The sequence below is a fragment of the Anguilla anguilla genome, chromosome 5 (genome assembly GCF_013347855.1).
Source record: "Anguilla anguilla isolate fAngAng1 chromosome 5, fAngAng1.pri, whole genome shotgun sequence".
Lineage (NCBI taxonomy): Eukaryota > Metazoa > Chordata > Actinopteri > Anguilliformes > Anguillidae > Anguilla > Anguilla anguilla.
In genome coordinates, this window is record NC_049205.1 from 334859 (window position 1) to 353391 (window position 18533).

An 18533-nucleotide genomic window follows, 5' to 3' on the forward strand; every position below is an offset into this window, starting at 1 on the left:
GCTGACTAACCATATTTATTTATAACACTATTAAACCGCGCGAAAGCATAACACAAAGAAGATAGAAACGAATTAGAAATGTATTCTTGATTAATGCCGTTATTTTATCAGTAATCTAGCCTATATCATGAATCCAGCTCAAAAAAAGAATATGCAGCGAGTCAGCAAGCGATAATAATGCAATCAATCATGATATAAGTAGGAAAATTATTATTATAGGCCGTCCTATAATCAGCCATAAGTAGGCTACATGAAATAATAGACTGCCATAACCTGAAACACTGAATTACTGTTTATCATTATTATTATTGTTCTATTATCACTATTATTATTATTACTACTACTACCACTTCTACTACTACTACTAATAGCCTCTAACACAATCAACATTGCAACACTACATTATTACAGAAGCTACACGAACTATATTGGTTCACAGAAGACCGTAAAAATGTAAATTAATATCAAGCTGAAAACTATTAAATCATACATGTGTGCCTTAAAATAAAAGTACAAAATACTGGCCGGAATACATAGCTATGCCTTGAATCAGAAGGAAGCTGAATCAGCTGCAGCTTCATTATACATTTTGTTAATCGCTGCTGAAATCAGACCCCGTGAATCGGTGACAGGGGGCCCGGGGCTGCAGAGCGGAGTGACGGCGAGGCTTTAGTGGGCGGGGCCACAGCGACGCTGTTGCTGAGGCTTCAAGATGGCGGAAGCCCTGACAAGCCAAGAAGAGCTGGTAAGGACTGAGTAACGGTGTTATTTATTTCCCCTCAATTCAGATAACTGTTCCTGTACGTCAGTCGTGCAACCGTTACTTGTCGTTCATAGCTAGAGTGGTATTTTCAGGTTGGCTGAATTGATATTGATAGAATACGTGCTTTTGGTAGCACAAGCTGACCACTCATTTAACTGAGAAAAGGGCGATAAATAACAGATGTAAGAGTGATCTGGAGGCCTGGGTTGCAATTCCAGCTTTTCAGGAATTGCCATGGCAGCCTGCTCCATGCCTTCGCTTGCAACAAGTATTGTGCTAGCCCGCTAACTATAGCGGCATTGCCCGCCACCTAATTCTTGGAGACCGCTGGTTAGCTGACATTTGCCAGCTATCTACTAGGCGCTAACGCTATATCGCCAACTAATGTTGGATATTCTGAGAGACACTAAATGTCGCTCTAAAACCAGCTACTTGGTTAACGTTACCGGTCTGGCAGGAGCCAAGCTTGAAATAATAACGTTAAAGTGTTGGCTACGTAGCTATAACTTATTTTCGCTGCCAAGCTGGTCAGCTCCGTTAAAAAATCTCACCTTCTAAGGTTACGCTGATAAATGGTGCATTGAACACATTTTGTTATGTGCATTAAACTATTATTAAAGGGGGCGGAATTTTAATGTCAACCTATGGTAGCTTGATAGAAAAATGTTAGCTAGAAAGATGTGGGCAATATGCATGCAAAGTTTTAGACTAGCTGACTTTTACTAATATGCATCGATTAACTATTTCTTCGATATTTATCAAAAAATACATATAGGATATGGACACAAGACTCTTAGCATTTCAACTTTTTGTTTATGTATTGCTGGTTAGCTACATTTCCTAAATTACACAGACTTACGGGGTCTTTGTTGACATCCAAATTATTTGGCTGTTCTGGAGCCATACGCCTTTATCATGTCCTGTCCTATGGACATTATATTCATCGTGTATGGACTACTGATCGCTCAGAAGTCGAGGTCTCCGATGAAAAAAAAAAAAAAAATGTGAAGAAATATTCCGATGTCTCCCTCATTGTCATAGCTATCTGCCGTTAATTAAAAGCTTTTTGAATGGCCGAAATTTTTAAGGTAAATTATTGTATCTGTCGGTGGGAAATACAGCTTTGCATGTTGTCATTTCCTAAACATATCTACCACGTCATAAAAAAAACGATTGCCAAAGCTTGATCGTTTCGATTCTGATTGCAGTTCAACAGCTGGGTCCGTATAACTACGTACGGTAGCCTATAGTAATGGAGATTAACCCCTAAACCTGGAATTTACTCTAAAGAAGGTTTGCCATCAGCCTACGTCATAAACCCCCTTGCCCCAACAAGAGCGAACGCTATACCAGAAGGCTATATTATCCGTAATGGGCAGTATTTATAGCAGTTGAATTTACATGAAAAGTGCATTGGCCTGGGTTGATAATTTGGGACAAAGACATTTCAGTGTGCGCTGTGGCTGCTGCTATTAGATGCTATCAGAATGAGCTGCTGGGTGGAGGTGCTGGACACTGTGCACTTTAGAGATCGATTAACTCTGGGCTGCAGTCAGTCTGTAAGTGGGTGACCTGATAATCACTTATTCCCTGGATCAGCTGGGCTGCTACACTGGATTAAACTGGTGTGTTTAACCTAATTTATATGGTGAACTTTCTCTTACTGTGAACTGACCTCCGAGTTCTACGGATGTTTCTCAGACAGATGGCAGACGTATTTTTCTCTGATTTTTGTTTATAACACGCTTTTGTTTATCATTGAGCATGACAGCAATGCTTTGGCCTTTCTTGGGAGTAATATTTTCTCTCTTGTATGATCAATTAATTTCCTAATCGCTGCTGGAGGCTATCGCTAGTCCGTGGTGATTTAATGGCGTCAATTTTCATCAAAAGCGTAATATTTTGAAATTCGATTTGTTGTCCATGGAGGATGTAATGACTTTTGTGGCATTTCGAGTCCTGAATCATGGCCTCATAGTCATCATGGAAAACAATAACCCGTCTATATAATAGCAATTTGAAATTCCCGATGAATCACTGCGAGGCATTGTGTGCTGTTTGTGCTAAACCAAGCCCTGGCTCCACTGGGTATTTTATAGTTCCTGTAAACCTCACATCTTTAGTCTGAGAGTACGTGCACACACTGAGCACTGGGCTTTCTGCTGTCTGTCTGCACTCCTGAGAGACACCTGTGTGTGTGTGTGTGTGCTGGGTCAGGCTGTGGAGGAGTTGGGTTAATCTCACCTGTGTGTGTGTGCTGGGTCAGGCTGTGGAGGAGTTGGGTTAATCCTGCCTGTGTGTGTGTGCACTGGGTCAAACTGGGGAGCAGTTGGGTTAATGCTGCCTGTGTGTGTGTGTGCTGGGTCAGGCTGTGGAGGAGTTGGGTTAATCTTACCTGTATGTGTGTGTGCTGGGTCAGGCTGTGGAGGAGTTTCTGGCGGAGCTGAGGGCTCTGGAGGAGCCCGGGGTGGTGCTGGTGTCCCAGAGCACTGCCGTAAAGTTCCTCATCGCTCGCAAGTTTGACGTGTCCAGAGCCATCGACCTCTTCCAGGCGTACAAGGTCAGTGCCGACCCGCTCGCTGTGTGCCGCTGCATGCTGGGTCCGCCTCGTACATCACTGGAGCGTTCGCTCACGGGCGCAATCGGGCTTGAGCAAGAAGCTGTTTCTGCTGCCCTTCAAAACGAGCAGCCAAACGTTCCACATATAAAATACATAAAGGCCCCACTAACCCCCTCCATTGGCTCTCCTGCAGAACACCAGGATAAGAGAGGGAATTTTCAACATCGACCCGGACGAGGAGCCCCTGCGGACGGAGCTGCTCAGTGGGAAGTTCACGGTGCTGGTGAGTGGAGCGCTCTGTGGCCGTAGTGTTCAGGTGGAGCTCAGTGCTCTGTGGCTGTAGTGTTCAGGTGGAGCTCAGCGCTCTGTGGCCGTAGTGTTCAGGTGGAGCGCAGTGTTCTGTGGCCATAGTGTTTAGGTGGAGCTCAGTGCTCTGTGGCCATAGTGTTCAGGTGGAGCTCAGTGCTCTGTGGCTGTAGTGTTCAGGTGGAGCTCAGTGCTCTGTGGCCGTAGTGTTCAGGTGAAGCTCAGTGTTCTGTGGCCGTGGTGTTCAGGTGGAGCTCAGTGCTCTGTGGCCGTGGTGTTCAGGTGGAGCTCAGTGCTCTGTGGCCGTAGTGTTCAGGTGGAGCTCAGTGCTCTGTGGCTGTAGTGTTCAGGTGGAGCTCAGTGCTCTGTGGCCGTAGTGTTCAGGTGGAGCTCAGTGCTCTGTGGCTGTAGTGTTCAGGTGGAGCTCAGTGTTCTGTGGCCATAGTGTTCAGGTGGAGCTCAGTGCTCTGTGGCTGTAGTGTTCAGGTGGAGCTCAGTGCTCTGTGGCCGTAGTGTTCAGGTGGAGCTCAGTGCTCTGTGCCCGTGGTGTTCAGGTGGAGCGCAGTGCTCTGTGACTGTAGTGTTCAGGTGGAGCTCAGTGCTCTGTGGCTGTGGTTTTCAGGTAGAGCGCAGTGCTCTGTGGCCGTGGTGTTCAGGTAGAGCTCATGCGTGTGCTGCTCTTGGCGTGTGCTGCTCATGCGTGTGCTGCTCTTGGCCTGTGCTGCTCTTGGCCTGTGCTGCTCATGCGTGTTCTCGGTGTTCCTACACACAGCCTGGTCGTGACTCCAGTGGTGCAGCTCTGGCCCTGTTCACCGCTCGACTGCATCGGCCTGACGTCACTACCCACAAGGCCGTGCTGCAGGCCATCATATACCAGCTAGACAAAGCCATTGAAAGGTATGGTGGGGGGCCGGGCCGCTGGGTTCTGAGCTCAAGCGCGGGCCTGGAGTTTCACCCCGGTGTTGCGCCTCTCTCCCCCACAGCCTGCAGACCCAGAGGGACGGCCTGGTCTTCATCTACGACATGACCAGCTCCACGTACGGCAACTTCGACTACGAGCTGTGTGTGAAGATCCTCAACCTGCTCAAAGTAACCAGGCTTCGCTTCCGCATTTACCAGCTGTGCACACGTTAGGGTTGGGCCTGTGGGTTAGGGGTTAGGGGTTAGGGGTTAGGGGTCAGGGTTGGGCCTGTGGGTTAGGGGTTAGGGGTTAGGGTTGGGCCTGTGGGTTAGGGGTTAGGGTTGGGCCTGTGGGTTAGGGGTTAGGGGTCAGGGTTGGGCCTGTGGGTTAGGGGTTAGGGGTTAGGGTTGGGCCTGTGGGTTAGGGGTTAGGGTTGGGCCTGTGGGTTAGGGGTTAGGGGTTAGGCCTAGCAGCGAAGCGCCCCCAGTCACCCTCTGCACTGCTGAGCTGTCCGGCGCTGCCCCCCCCCCCCCCCCGTCTTCCCCCCCAGGGCGCGTTTCCCGCGCGTCTGAAGTGCGTCTTCATCGTGTCGTCGCCGCTGTGGTTCCGCGCCCCCTTCGCCGTCCTGCGGCTGTTCGTGCGCGAGAAGCTGAGAGAGAGGGTGAGTTCCACACCGCCATCCCTCGAGCGTCACTCCCCACAGACCACGGCCCACTGCCGCCAACGACCCTGTCGCTGTGTATTTACCTGCGTGTGTACGCGTGTGTGTATTTACCTGCGTGTGTACGCGTGTGTGTATTTACCTGCGCGTGTGTGTGTGTATACGTGTGTATTTACCTGCGTGTGTGTGTGTGTGTGTGTGTATACGTGTGTATTTACCTGCGTGTGTGTGTGTGTGTGTGTGTACAGGTGTGCACGGTGAAGGCCCCAGAGCTGGCCGGTCACATCCCCATGCAGTCTCTGCCAGAGCACCTGGGGGGGTGCTCCCAGTACAGCCACATCGCCTGGATCCAGAGCTGCGTCAACGCCCACCGCCACCCGCAGGGGGGGGGCGACTGCGTGGGGGCGCTGCTCAGCTCCTACTGCCTGGACCCCCCCACGGGCGACGGCCTGAACTCCAACTGCGCTGACAACGACAACAACGCGAACCTGCACAACCACCTGCAGCAGCAGGGCAGAACTAGCACCCCCCCGCACCACGCCCACTGGAACGGCTCCGCCCTGCCGGGGGGCGGGGCCCGGGGCACGGGCGTGGCCGACGCTGGTGACGAGAGCGACGGCGGGGACTGTGGGGGCAGCCCCAACGCCAATGGGGATGGGTGGAGTCGCCAGGCTCCGCCTCCCCAGTCAGACACGCCCCCGGACACGCCCCTACACCTGACACACAGCGGAGGGGTTTTGGAAGGGGGAGGGGACCCGATGTCAGGGGGGAGGGACCAGGACCAGGACCAGGATGAGGATGAGGGGGAAGGGGAGGAAGAGGACGAGGAGGAAGGGGAGGAGGAGGAGGAAGGGGAGCCGGGGGTGCCGCCGCTGCCCCAGAAGTCTTTGCGGCCGGTGGGGTCACATGACCCCACCCCCACCTCCCTGTCGGTGCACATGCCGGAGCGGGACGGGATGGGGGTGAAGGAGCTGGTGGCGTACGTGAAGAGGAAGGGCAAGCGGGGCATCTACCAGGAGTACGAGGAGATCCGCAAGGAGCCGGCCTCCGGAACCTTCCACTGCTCCAAGTAAGGGGCCCACGCCTGGGGGGGGAGCGGGGGGCGGGACATTACTTAAATTCTGGTGAATTAGGGTGTTTAGCTTCATTCTTCATGTTTACATTGCAGCTTTAGCAGTTTGCTGTTATGGGTAATGATGTTAGTTTCAGAAATCCTTGCTCCGCTGTCTGGTTATTTCCACAGGTGTTGTGACTTTAAAGAGGTGGAGTTTTCATTGTCGGCCTCATGAAGCAAACTTGATCAACACCAATGTTCTTTGACAGTGATTCTAAGCAATGTCCACGTGGGCTCTTGTGTGAAGTGTACCTCTCTTAAAAGGCACATTTGGTGAATAAGTGCTAACGCTGGCAGTCTTACTGCTGAAAGGGTCTGATTGGGACAGTCAGGAAGTGTATTAAGCTGGGGGCATGATGACAGTCTGCGCTGCCCCCCCGCCCCCACCCCCCGGGCGGATCTCGGTCTCCCGGGTACGCAGCGCTCTCTCGGGGGATGAGTCTCTGCGCGGGAAGCACTTAGCGAGAGGGACGGGAAAGCAAGGCCTCATCACTCCAACGCTGGGTGGAGCTACCGCGTGTCATCGCTGACTCATCTGCGTGTGCTTTTTAAAATAAAATCATTCTGGCCGTATTTCCTGCATCACAAACAGGGATTACTTTTATACTGGAATCTCCCTCTCTCTCTCTGTCTGTCTTTCCCTCTTCCTCTCGGTCTCTCTCTCTCTGCAGAAAACCTCACAATCAGATGAAGAACAGGTACAGCGACGTCCTCTGCCTCGACCAATCCCGTGTGAAGCTGAGCCTGCTGGAGGATGATGAGGACGAGGTACGTGTCATTCACCTTCAGGCTCCTCCCCCTCAGCAGTGATCTGACTTCCATTGGCTGGGTGTCCTCTCCGCGGGGTGAAAAAGCATGAGGTCATGTGACACAGCACCTCTTAGATACGTGTCCTGTATCAGAGCAGGAGCATCACTAAATGATGCCATTTGGGGTACAGAAGGGGTACAGCAGGAGTTTGTGCTTTTGGTGGCTGCAGCTCCTGGTCATTGCAGGACCAATGCTGGACTCTGCAGCTCTGTGGTTCCTCTAGTGGTAAAGTGCAGTAACTGCAGAAGCCTCTGGGAGACCCTGGGCTCGTTCCAGCTGCTCGCCCTCGTCTGACCCGGAAATCGATGGAGGTCCGCCATCTTTAAGGGCATTCCAACCTGTTAAACGCAGCACCTGCTTTTACCACACACAGCCACTAGATGGCAGGAGAGGGCTAAAGAAAACTGCTCATTTGTGCACTTTACTGCATGTCCTTCACATAACTGGATTTAACTAACTGTTTAACTGGCACTTTTCCAGTCCACAGATTATATCAATGCAAGTTTTATGGATGGATATAAGAAGAGCCAAGCCTACATCGCCACTCAGGGTAAGCTGATCTTTCTATCTCAGCAGATATTTTTTGTGTGTGGTCTTCTGTGTTTCACTGAAAGCAGAAGATTCATTTCAGAAATTTAGCATGACTATGAAAAGCACACCAGTTAATGTTATGTTTGAATAACCATAAACAGACGCTCAGTGTTTCTGAGTGTGCATTAGCAGTGTGAGCTGGCAGTCAGTGTTTAACACAGACAACATGGCCGCCATTACACTGAACATGCTCTGTCCCTGTTTCAGGCCCTTTGCCAAAAACGTACGCAGACTTCTGGCGCATGGTGTGGGAACAAATGGTGCTGATCATCGTCATGACGACAAGGTGAGGTACCTCCAGTGCTCTGTTCTTTAGTTAATCACCAGAGCAGATTGTTACAAATGTATTCAGGAATATTCAGAACACATTGAATATCAAACCTGTAAGACACCCACTCACCCGTGGCCAAAAGAGGATCTCTTATCGGCCTGTTGGAATGGGTGAAGTGTCAGATACGTACGGGCGAGAGTGATTGACAGGCCGTTGGCTGCAGGGTGGTGGAGAGGGGGCGGGTCAAATGCGGACAGTACTGGCCGCTGGACGCAGGCCACACCCAGGAGCACGGACACTTCCTGGTCCGGAACGTCCGAATCGAGATGTTCCAGGACTTCAGACTGTCACACCTGGAGCTCTGCAACAGTGAGGTGAGCAGGCTGATAACACACACACACACACACACACAGACACACACTCTCACCCTCACATACACACGCACACTCTCTGTTTTTATCAGACGGGGGAGCGTCGGGACGTGGCTCACTACCTGTACGTCAGCTGGCCGGATTTCGGCGTTCCCAAGTCCGCCTCGGCCCTGCTGGAGTTCCGGGCACAGGTCCGGCAGCACCAGGAGACGGCCTTCCAGGCCGTCAGCGCCAGCTGGACCGGCTCTCCCGGGGGCCCCCCTGTGGTGGTGCACTGTAGTGCAGGCATCGGAAGAACCGGTATTGACTCCGCCCACGGCCTTGGGCCTGGGGTGACACACAGTGCTGTCTGCGCTGCTTCTGGATTTACAATCTTTTATATACAAGCCAGGCAGGACACACACACCCACATATACTCACTGTCATTCCTCTGTTTATGGCTGTAACATTATTAGACACTAAAGTAATAGTTGGTGGACATTTAAAGTTTTACATGTTGTGAGGAAGTGCAGCTCTGTTCCCACACCTCCCTGACTGCAGTGTGAGCACAGACTGTCCTGTCTGGGCAGCCAGGTCTGCCCCCCCCACCCACTCACCTGTCCTAAGCATCTCTCTCCCTCCCTCCCTCCCCCTCTCCCTCCCCAGGTACCTTCTGCACTCTGGACATCTGTCTGTCCCGTCTGGAGGACGTGGGGACGGTGGACGTGAGGCAGACGGTGAGGCGCATGCGGACCCAGCGAGCGTTCAGCATCCAGACCTGGGACCAGTACTACTTCTGCTACACGGCCGTCCTGGAGTACGCCCAGCGCCGCCGCCTGCTCCCGCCCCTGCAGTGGTCCGACTCGGAGCTGGAGACCGACAGCGAGTGACCCGCCCCCGCCCCCGCCCCCGCCCCCGCCCCCGCCCCCGCCCCCATCCTGCAGAAACCCCGAGGAGGAGGAGGAGGAGGAACGAGTCCACTCCTCCGCCTCTCAGGCTCATCTGCGGACTGACGGCCAGTCAGATTGGGGGGCGTCTTACAAGCTGTAGCATTTTATATTGACTTGCACATGTGGAAGGGCAAACTTGAACTTTGTATCTTAGTTTTTTTGTTTTGTTTTTTCCGCTCAACCACCCCTAACCCCCGACTTACACCATTCTGTTTGATTTCAAGCAGAACCCATGACGTAGAAAAAAGAAAACTTGAACAAATTTCTTTTGGAGAAAATGATAATATATTAGTCTGTTTGGTCTAGGTCCATTTTCTGTTCTTGTAGTTTTGTTGTGTTTTTCAGGTGAGTGTTGTGTGTTTTGTATTTTTGTACAGTATTTCTGTTCATATGTAGACTAACCTTAAAGCCAAAGGTATCACCTTGAATGCGTATCTGGACCTTAGTTGTAAGCCCTTACATATCCATGTAACGTACATTTATATACTGTCCATAACAGCCTTTGACAAAAAGCCTTGTTTTAATATAATAGACATAACATTAACAAATGTATAAATATATATAGATATATATAGTGGATTATCTTATTCAGACAAATGACAGAGATTAAGATACAAATACTCTATCATAAACCTGTGTGGTCTGTCAGGTCTTACATCATCTCAAAACAGTGTCGTCTTTGGTTTCTTGACAAACTCGCATAAATTGGCCTTAAGCTGATTTAGTTTCATTACACTGCCTGTAGTTCTGACCTTTGACCTCTGATCCATACAGTGGTGCATTATGGGGTTTGTTGTGCCTCAGTGTTCATGTGCCTTCAGGCTTGCCAAGTGTGCATAAAGGCCTAATAGCAATCAATCCATTTATTTTTATTTTCATTTGTAATCTCAGGGGTACATTCTAGTGTGTGCTAGTGTCAAAATGTCTCTTGGTTCACCTCTGGTAATTTTTTTTAAAGCATAGTTTTTTTGTACAACATACAATATTTTATCATATTTTATTTGTGCATTTGTAAAACTTTGACAGTATTGATAATGAATGTTGGTACGATGCTTAAAACAAACAAAAATGTTTTATTGATTTGATAAGCTAAAAAGAAGCTAGAAGAGAGAATCTTTTTGGAGTTGTGCGGAAGTTTCTTGCGTGATGCTGCTTGGCATTGTGGGAGCTGAAGACCAATTTCCTTTTCTTGACGGTGAAATGGTGAACCTGTTTTTATTTTTTTTTAAACCTGTTGTGAACTCTGCTCATGTTGTGAAGCGGTTACTTGCGGTGAGTGTGGACTCAGAAACAGAGAGAAGACTAAATCAACTCAAAGATAAAAGTGCTGCCACCGGTCTCCATTTTGATCTGCTTGTGTGATGGTGGTGCAGAGCGTGAGCTGCAGAACTGGGCGCCAGAGAGCGCCATCCTGTGGCCAAAAGCGTATGAACACTGGCCCCTCCCACTCCCTGAACCCCTCAGCCAATGGCAGTGGCCCGTTTCCTCCCCTCAGACTCTGTCCTCATTAAACAAGTCAGAGAAAGTCACGAGTCTTTATTTGTGTTTGGGAACTGGAGGAAGGGGGTCCTCACCCTGGATTCTTATTGGACAGACTAGAAGCAGGGAGGATTCTGGATTATGGTAGGTGAGTTGAAAATGGGAATGAAACAGACCTAAAAATTTGATTGGGCTCATTTTAGGTTTAAAAAAGCATTTTAAATAATCTCAAAACATCAATGTTGTCAACATTCACAATGTTCACATACAGGCCACATATTTTGCAGACTGTTTGGAAGTGTTGCCTTTGGGGATAACAAGCTAACGGGCTAACAGACCCAGGCTAGGGGAGCCGTTTGGGGCTAACGGGCTAACAGACCCAGGCTAGGGGAGCCGTTTGGGGCTAACGGGCTAACAGACCCAGGCTAGGGGAGCCGTTTGGGGCTAACGGGCTAACAGACCCAGGCTAGGGGAGCCGTTTGGGGCTAACGGGTTAACAGACCCAGGCTGGGGAACCATTTGGGGATAACGGGCTAACAGACACAGGCTAGGGGAGCTGTTTGGTGCCAACGGGTTAACAGACCCAGGCTGGGGAACCATTTGGGGATAGTACGAGTTTGTGAGAGTGAGCTGTGATACTGTGGAACCGTTATGGCGACACTGCCCCCTGGTGGATGATAAATGACCAGCGCTCACCTGGACCCACAGTCTCTTTTCTCAGATAAAGACTCCACAATCATTTTGGACAGTCACCTTAAAAATGAGAACTACTGGTCTATGCAGAAATCTATAAAAATCTGATTTTTATTTATTCAGTCACATTGGCTTCAGGGAGGAGAGAATGTGCACACATTAGTCAGACAAATCCTCAAATTTTGCACAATATTCCAACATCACCCATGAAGCTCAATGTTACCCCTTGCAGTGACTTGTTCTATGTTACTCAGAGTTGTAAGTGACTCAGTTTAGTAACGGAGGTTAGCAGCTGATGTCCACGTACAGAAATAATCACATCAATTAAGCAAATAAGTGACGTGAAACTACAAACCAGTAGACCATGCTGAAATCCAGCCCTCGTTTGTGTGCGTGTGAATGTGTGTATGTGTGTGTGTGTGCGCGCATATGTGTGTGTGGTGTGTGTGTGTGTGCACATGTGCGCATATGTGTGTGTGGTGTGTGTGTGTGTGTGCGCATGTGCGCATATGTGTGTGTGGTGTGTGTGTGTGTAAAATAGTGTGGATCCAACTCTATACCTGTCCAGTAGAGGGCGCTGCAGCGGCCAGCACACTGAGGACAGCGTTGTGGGGAAGGTGCAGGGTGACAGCGGGAGGGTTACTCTGGTTTGGTAGGACTGCACCCCCCCCCCCCCAGTCACGCCCATGCCTGCGCTCTGACCAATCCCCTGGTTTGTCAGGACTGCACCCCCCCAGTCACGCCCATGCCTGCGCTCTGACCAATCCCCTGGTTTGTCAGGACTGCACCCCCCCCAGTCACGCCCACGCCCGCGCTCTGACCAATCCCCTGGTTTGTCAGGACTGCACCCCCCCAGTCACGCCCATGCCTGCGCTCTGACCAATCCCCTGGTTTGTCAGGACTGCACCCCCCCAGTCACGCCCACGCCTGCGCTCTGACCAATCCCCTGGTTTGTCACGCCCACGCCTGCGCTCTGACCAATCCCCTGGTTTGGCAGGACTGCACGCCCCCCAGTCACGCCCACGCCCGCGCTCTGACCAATCCCCTGGCGCTACCGCCTGCGGCGCTGCTTAATGCTGAAGAGGTCCTCGTCAGCGGGGTACGTGTCCTCCCGTCTGCGCTCGCCAGGTTTGCGGTCCCGGCCCCGAGCCCGGCGGTTCTGGCGGTTCTTGCGGTTCTTCCCGTCCCCAAACAGGCCTGGGGTGTGCCGGACCTTCTGAGGGGGCGTGGGGGCCCCTGGGGGCCTCCTTTTGGGGCCCCGGGGAAAGTCCTCCTCGTAGGCCAGCCGGACCGGGGCCCAGGCGACGCCCTGCTCACCCCAGCTCCACTGCTCTCCGTGCGTCTCAGCCTTCGTCCTCTTCCTCCTCCTCTTCTGCTGCTGCTGCTGCTGTTGCGGTTTCTGTTGCTGCGGTTTCTGTTGCTGCGGTTTCTGTTTCTGCGGTTTCTGTTGCTGCGGTTTCTGTTGCTGGGGCTTCTGTTGCTGGGGCTTCTGTTGCTGCGGTTTCTGTTGCTGCGGTTTCTGTTGCTTCGGTGTCTGTTTCTGTTGCTGTAGTTTCTGTTTCTGTTGCTGCTTCTTCTTCTTCATCTTCTTGGCTTGGGCAGATGATGCTTCATTTTTTCTCTTTTTCTCCACAACCTTGTTGTTTATTTTCATCCCCTTCCTCGGCGGACCTTCCTCTCTATCGCCACCTGGTGGCCACATGCTGTGCTGCGGTTCAGTTGGCTGCAGGAGACCCGCATCCTGCAGTTCTGCATAACAAACCGAAAACACGAAAAAATGAGTCATCCACTGGAGGCACACTGCAGTTCCACAATCATCCACTGGAGGCACACTGCAGTTCCACAATCATCCACTGGAGGCACACTGCAGTTCCACAATCATCCACTTAGGCACACTGCAGTTAGACAGTCAGTCATCCACTGGAGGCTCACTGCAGTTAGACAGTCATCCACTGGAGGCACACTGCAGTTCCACAATCATCCACTGGAGGCACACTGCAGTTAGACAGTCAGTCATCCACTGGAGGCACACTACAGTTAGACAGTCATCCACTGGAGGCACACTGCAGTTCCACAATCATCCACTAGAGGCACACTGCAGTTAGACAGTCAGTCATCCACTAGAGGCACACTGCAGTTAGACAGTCAGTCATCCACTAGAGGCACACTGCAGTTAGACAGTCATCCACTGGAGGCACACTGCAGTTAGACAGTCAGTCATCCACTGGAGGCACACTACAGTTAGACAGTCACGTTTGGAAGATTTATGTGACAAAGGTAGAAAACTCTCAAACTGCTGATTCTTAAATTCAACTGCAAAAATTTGATTGAATATGTAGAATTTAAAGGAAATGAATTGTGTTTGTACCCTAAACACTGAGCACCCACTGAGCATGGGGGCGTACATACCCTGGGCTTTTCGGCGCGCCCGGTTGTCTCTCTGCCGGGCGTCCTGCGGCGTGTCGTAGTACGAGACGTAGGGGGCGGAGGGGTACGAGCCGTTAAACATCCTGCGCTGGTCACACTCCTGTCAGAAACACACAAGTATGAATCCCAACTCACTTCCACTCACATCCCACACATAACCAGCGAGTCCGACACAGCGAGTCAGACACAGCGAGTCAGTCACAGCGAGTCAGACACAGCGAGTCAGACACAGCGAGTCAGACACAGCGAGTCAGTCACAGCGAGTCAGACACAGCGAGTCAGACACAGCGAGTCCGACACAGCGAGTCAGACACAGCGAGTCAGTCACAGCGACACAGCGAGTCAGTCACAGCGAGTCAGACACAGCGAGTCAGACACAGCGAGTCAGACACAGCGAGTCCGACACAGCGAGTCAGACACAGCGAGTCAGACACAGCGAGTCAGTCACAGCGACACAGCGAGTCCGACACAGCGAGTCAGACACAGCGAGTCAGTCACAGCGACACAGCGAGTCAGTCACCGCGAGTCCGACACAGCGAGTCAGACACAGCGAGTCAGACACAGCGAGTCCGACACAGCGAGTCCGACACAGCGAGTCCGACACAGCGAGTCAGTCACAGCGACACAGCGAGTCAGACACAGCGAGTCCGACACAGCGAGTCAGTCACAGCGACACAGCGAGTCAGACACAGCGAGTCAGTCACAGCGACACAGCGAGTCAGTCACCGCGAGTCCGACACAGCGAGTCAGACACAGCGAGTCAGACACAGCGAGTCAGACACAGCGAGTCAGTCACAGCGAGTCAGTCACAGCGAGTCCGACACAGCGAGTCAGTCACAGCGAGTCAGTCACAGCGACACAGCGAGTCAGACACAGCGAGTCCGACACAGCGAGTCCGACACAGCGAGTCAGTCACAGCGACACAGCGAGTCAGTCACAGCGAGTCAGACACAGCGAGTCAGTCACAGCGACACAGCGAGTCAGACACAGCGAGTCCGTCACAGCGAGTCCGACACAGAGAGTCACAGCGAGTCCGACACAGCGACACAGCGAGTCAGTCACAGCGACACAGCGAGTCAGTCACAGCGAGTCAGACACAGCGAGTCAGTCACAGCGACACAGCGAGTCAGTCACAGCGAGTCAGACACAGCGAGTCAGTCACAGCGACACAGCGAGTCAGACACAGCGAGTCCGTCACAGCGAGTCCGACACAGCGAGTCCGACACAGCGAGTCCGACACAGCGACACAGCGAGTCAGTCACAGCGACACAGCGAGTCAGTCACAGCGAGTCAGACACAGCGAGTCAGTCACAGCGACACAGCGAGTCAGACACAGCGAGTCCGACACAGCGAGTCAGTCACAGCGAGTCCGTCACAGCGAGTCCGTCACAGCGAGTCAGTCACAGCGAGTCACAGCGAGTCAGTCACAGCGAGTCAGTCACAGCGAGTCCGACACAGAGAGTCACAGCGAGTCCGACACAGCGAGTCAGACACAGCGAGTCCGACACAGCGAGTCCGACACAGCGAGTCCGACACAGAGAGTCACAGCGAGTCAGTCACAGCGAGTCAGTCACAGCGAGTCCGACACAGAGAGTCACAGCGAGTCCGTCACAGAGAGTCACAGCGAGTCAGTCACAGCGAGTCAGTCACAGCGAGTCAGACACAGCGAGTCAGACACAGGTCAGTCTGTTTCTGTATGTTTATGAACATTTAACAGCAGGTACTATCTAAACAGGGACCTGACATCTGATTGGCCTGTGAGAGTTCCACAGCATTACTGGCATTTGTGATACAGCTTATGATTGGTGGCTTAAATAGTCGCCCATTTCCTGCACCAGTGTGCTTTTGCCACACCCATTTATGGACCAGTTTAGGCTTCCCTGGAATAGCGCACTCTCAACGCTGAGAGAACGCAGAGAGAACGCTGAGAGAACGCTCTCATGTAACACTCACAAACCCGAAGTGTCCCTTCCGTGAGCAGTTGTAGCAGTAGGCGGGGCTTCTGTGAGCATCCAGCACATCCGGCGTCTGGATTGGACCCTGCTTGGTCTGAAAGACAGGCAGAGGGGAAGGACATGCTCAGTGATTCCGCCTCCTGGACCAGGTCATGTGACGTGTGTTGGGTGTTCCAGCACAGGAAGCAGACCCCCCCCCCCCCCCGCACATGCACACACACACAAACACAAGCTATAATGTTTTAAGACCAATGAGAACAAGCCATCCTGAAAAAGGGGCGTCGCATTGCGGGTGGGCAGGGCTAGTGCTGTGAGGACAGAACCCCAGAGCCACTCCCCATGCAGAGCTGGCTTCTAATCGGACACTGCAGCTGACTCTAATGAGCATGTGCAAACATCCTGTGTGCATGGGGGAGGGAGGGGTGGTCCCTGTGGTAAAGGGGTGGGGACTGTTGGGAAGGGGGCAAAGCCTTTGAGGAAGGGGGCAGGCCCCAACCCAACAGTGTGACACAAGACCACCTCACCCAGGCGACGGAGAGCCATGTCTAACACGGCAACTCATCAATACAGAGAAACAGACGGAATTTTAGATTAAGAGAAATTTAAAAGAAGGAATTCTAACTTGAGATGGTATTCTTCAGTAGTGACTCTTGATATAACGAAATTCAGGAGAAAAATAAACAGCTCTGCCCAGAATACAGTGTGAGGCGACAGCTGCAATCCCCCCCAGTCTATTTGAGGTACACCTTACAAACAGTGTCTTCAGCTCTGATAAATGTTCCTCTTACCACCACAAGAGGGCGCTCTAACCCAGCACAGCATAGGCACAGTTAGCCTGAAGCCCCAAAGCCAGGACAGCCCTTATCAGTGACCCCACAGCCTCGAAAATACTCTAGAAATGAAAACAGGGCCATTTTGGTAGCAATTACATATATAAAAATTTGAGGTGGGAATATTAAGTGCTTACAGTATGCCAGCAAATGTGAACTGGTCTTGAGAAATGAAATTATAATTCTGCATCAAACCCAAACACACAACAGTGTGCACCCGTCTGTCCGGCAGCTTTCAGTCTCACGGACACACACAACGTTCCCTGCACCACACGCAAAGACTGCTATCGCCCATGCTGCTATGCCAAAGGACCACAGTAGATGGCGCTGTGGTCTCTGAACTCTATGTAAGTGGTGGGGAGGTTCTTCACATACTGTATAAGCCTTATGCAAACATGATCTTTAAACAAATTAATTCTTTGTATGTACAGCGCAGGTCATTAAACTCCTCCTGCCTCTGGGCTGCTGCAAAATCTCTGACAGGCAATTATAGCACCCGTCCTCCTGCTTTCTGTCTGCTCTCCAAACATAAAGACAGAAACAGGCCAAACACAGACAGAACACAGTCATAATCGCCTGTGAACAAGACACACACTCAGGAACTGTGTGACACAGGCACATGCACATTAACCCTTTGAAGAGAAGGCTGTCTGGAATGGGTTTTTTTTTCATAATAATTCTAGAACTCCACTGCTGTCAGTCACCAGTAGTGATTGTGACATCAGCATTAGAATGAAAGTATTAAGGCACTGTTCTATGAGCCTGTGTAACACACACAACTAACACCAGGCCAGTGGAAAGGACATGTCCCTGTGCTATGCTGAAAGGGAAAGAGAGTGAGAGACAGAGAGAGTGAGGGAGGGAGGGATAGACAGACAGACAGAGAGAGAGAGACAGAGACAGAGGGAGAGACAGACAGAGAGAGGGAGGTTGGGCGCAGGGTCCAGGACTCCAGGCTTGCTTCCCCACACACACCCTTCAGTGCTCAGTGCTAACGATCTGGCCTCTTCATTAGACAGCAGTGCTAATTAATCTCAGTAGAGCCGCGCGGGTGAGCCGGCCCGTCTGCTGGCAGCACGTTTCACGCTTTATCACGTCTGCTACCTGACAATCAGACCTGCGCCTTTCTGTGGGGCTGAGGTCTATATCGCGCGTGGGCGGGGGGGGGAGGGGAGGGGAGGAGGGAGGGCGAGAAAAAGGGAGAGGGAGGGAGAGAAAGAGAGGGAGGGAAGGAGAGGGGGAGAGGTAGGTAGGGAAGGAGAGGGAGAGAGGGAGAGAGAGAGGGAGGGAGGGAGGGAAGGAGAGGGAGTGAGAGAGAGAGGGAGGGAAGGAGAGGGAGTGAGAGGGAGGGAGGGAGAGAGGGAGAGAGAGAGGGAGAGAGGGAGGTACGCGGAGGTACGTTAGGGTTAGGGTTTGGGGCTAGAGTTAGCGCTAGCCCCTCCTGCCTGCTCCTGCTCACACAGACAGGCACACAGCTTCCTGCAGCAGCGTCAGTGACACGCCCACTGAGCACGCTCAAACTACACGCCCACTGAGCGCGCTCAAACTACAAGCCCACTGAGCACGCTCAAACTACACGCCCACTGAGCGCGCTCAAACTACAAGCCCACTGAGCACGCTCAAACTACAAGCCCACTGAGCACGCTCAAACTACAAGCCCACTGAGCGCGCTCAAACTGCACGCCCACTGAGCGCGCTCAAACTGCACGCCCACTGAGCGCGCTCAAACTGCACACCCACTGAGCGCGCTCAAACTACACGCCCACTGAGCGCGCTCAGACTACACGCCCCCCCCCCAGCCTCGCCTCATATTCACAGCAGAACCGCCACGTTTTCCCTCCAAAAGCAACCTTTGTGTCACAGGGGTCCAGG

The 18533-nt window shown here is 51.9% G+C and overlaps 2 protein-coding genes across 8 annotated transcripts in view; one reads left to right on the forward strand and one right to left on the reverse strand.

Moving 5' to 3' along the window:
- Positions 1 to 647: 647 nt before the first annotated feature.
- Positions 648 to 10802, forward strand: LOC118227623 (tyrosine-protein phosphatase non-receptor type 9-like). Its single transcript, XM_035418283.1, has 13 exons — positions 648 to 745; positions 3183 to 3323; positions 3517 to 3606; positions 4402 to 4526; positions 4613 to 4718; positions 5081 to 5191; positions 5440 to 6260; positions 6977 to 7073; positions 7596 to 7665; positions 7914 to 7992; positions 8201 to 8351; positions 8441 to 8648; positions 8994 to 10802. Exons 1-13 carry the CDS (start codon positions 713 to 715, stop codon positions 9215 to 9217), a joined length of 2256 nt encoding a protein of 751 aa, XP_035274174.1. The 5' UTR covers positions 648 to 712; the 3' UTR covers positions 9218 to 10802.
- A 1504-nt stretch (positions 10803 to 12306) lies between these two features.
- Positions 12307 to 18533, reverse strand: part of zcchc7 (zinc finger, CCHC domain containing 7) — a 51523-nt gene continuing 45296 nt past the window's right edge. For 6 of the 7 annotated variants that reach the window (XM_035418291.1, XM_035418289.1, XM_035418284.1 and 3 more), the window contains 3 exons: positions 15830 to 15925; positions 13859 to 13976; positions 12422 to 13198 (listed from right to left, as the gene is read on the reverse strand). In XM_035418291.1, the coding sequence (XP_035274182.1) occupies positions 12501 to 13198; positions 13859 to 13976; positions 15830 to 15925 (912 nt within the window). In that variant the 3' untranslated portion in view covers positions 12422 to 12500. The other variant, XM_035418285.1, reaches the window with a different exon arrangement.

Excerpts from the sequence above, each read along its gene's own strand:
- LOC118227623 (XM_035418283.1), top strand. The coding sequence starts at position 713 with ATGGCGGAAGCCCTGACAAGCCAAGAAGAGCTG. Across the intron at positions 3,324-3,516 it reads ACCTCTTCCAGGCGTACAAG|AACACCAGGATAAGAGAGGG; the intron begins GTCAGTGCCGAC and ends GCTCTCCTGCAG. Across the intron at positions 3,607-4,401 it reads GTGGGAAGTTCACGGTGCTG|CCTGGTCGTGACTCCAGTGG; the intron begins GTGAGTGGAGCG and ends TCCTACACACAG.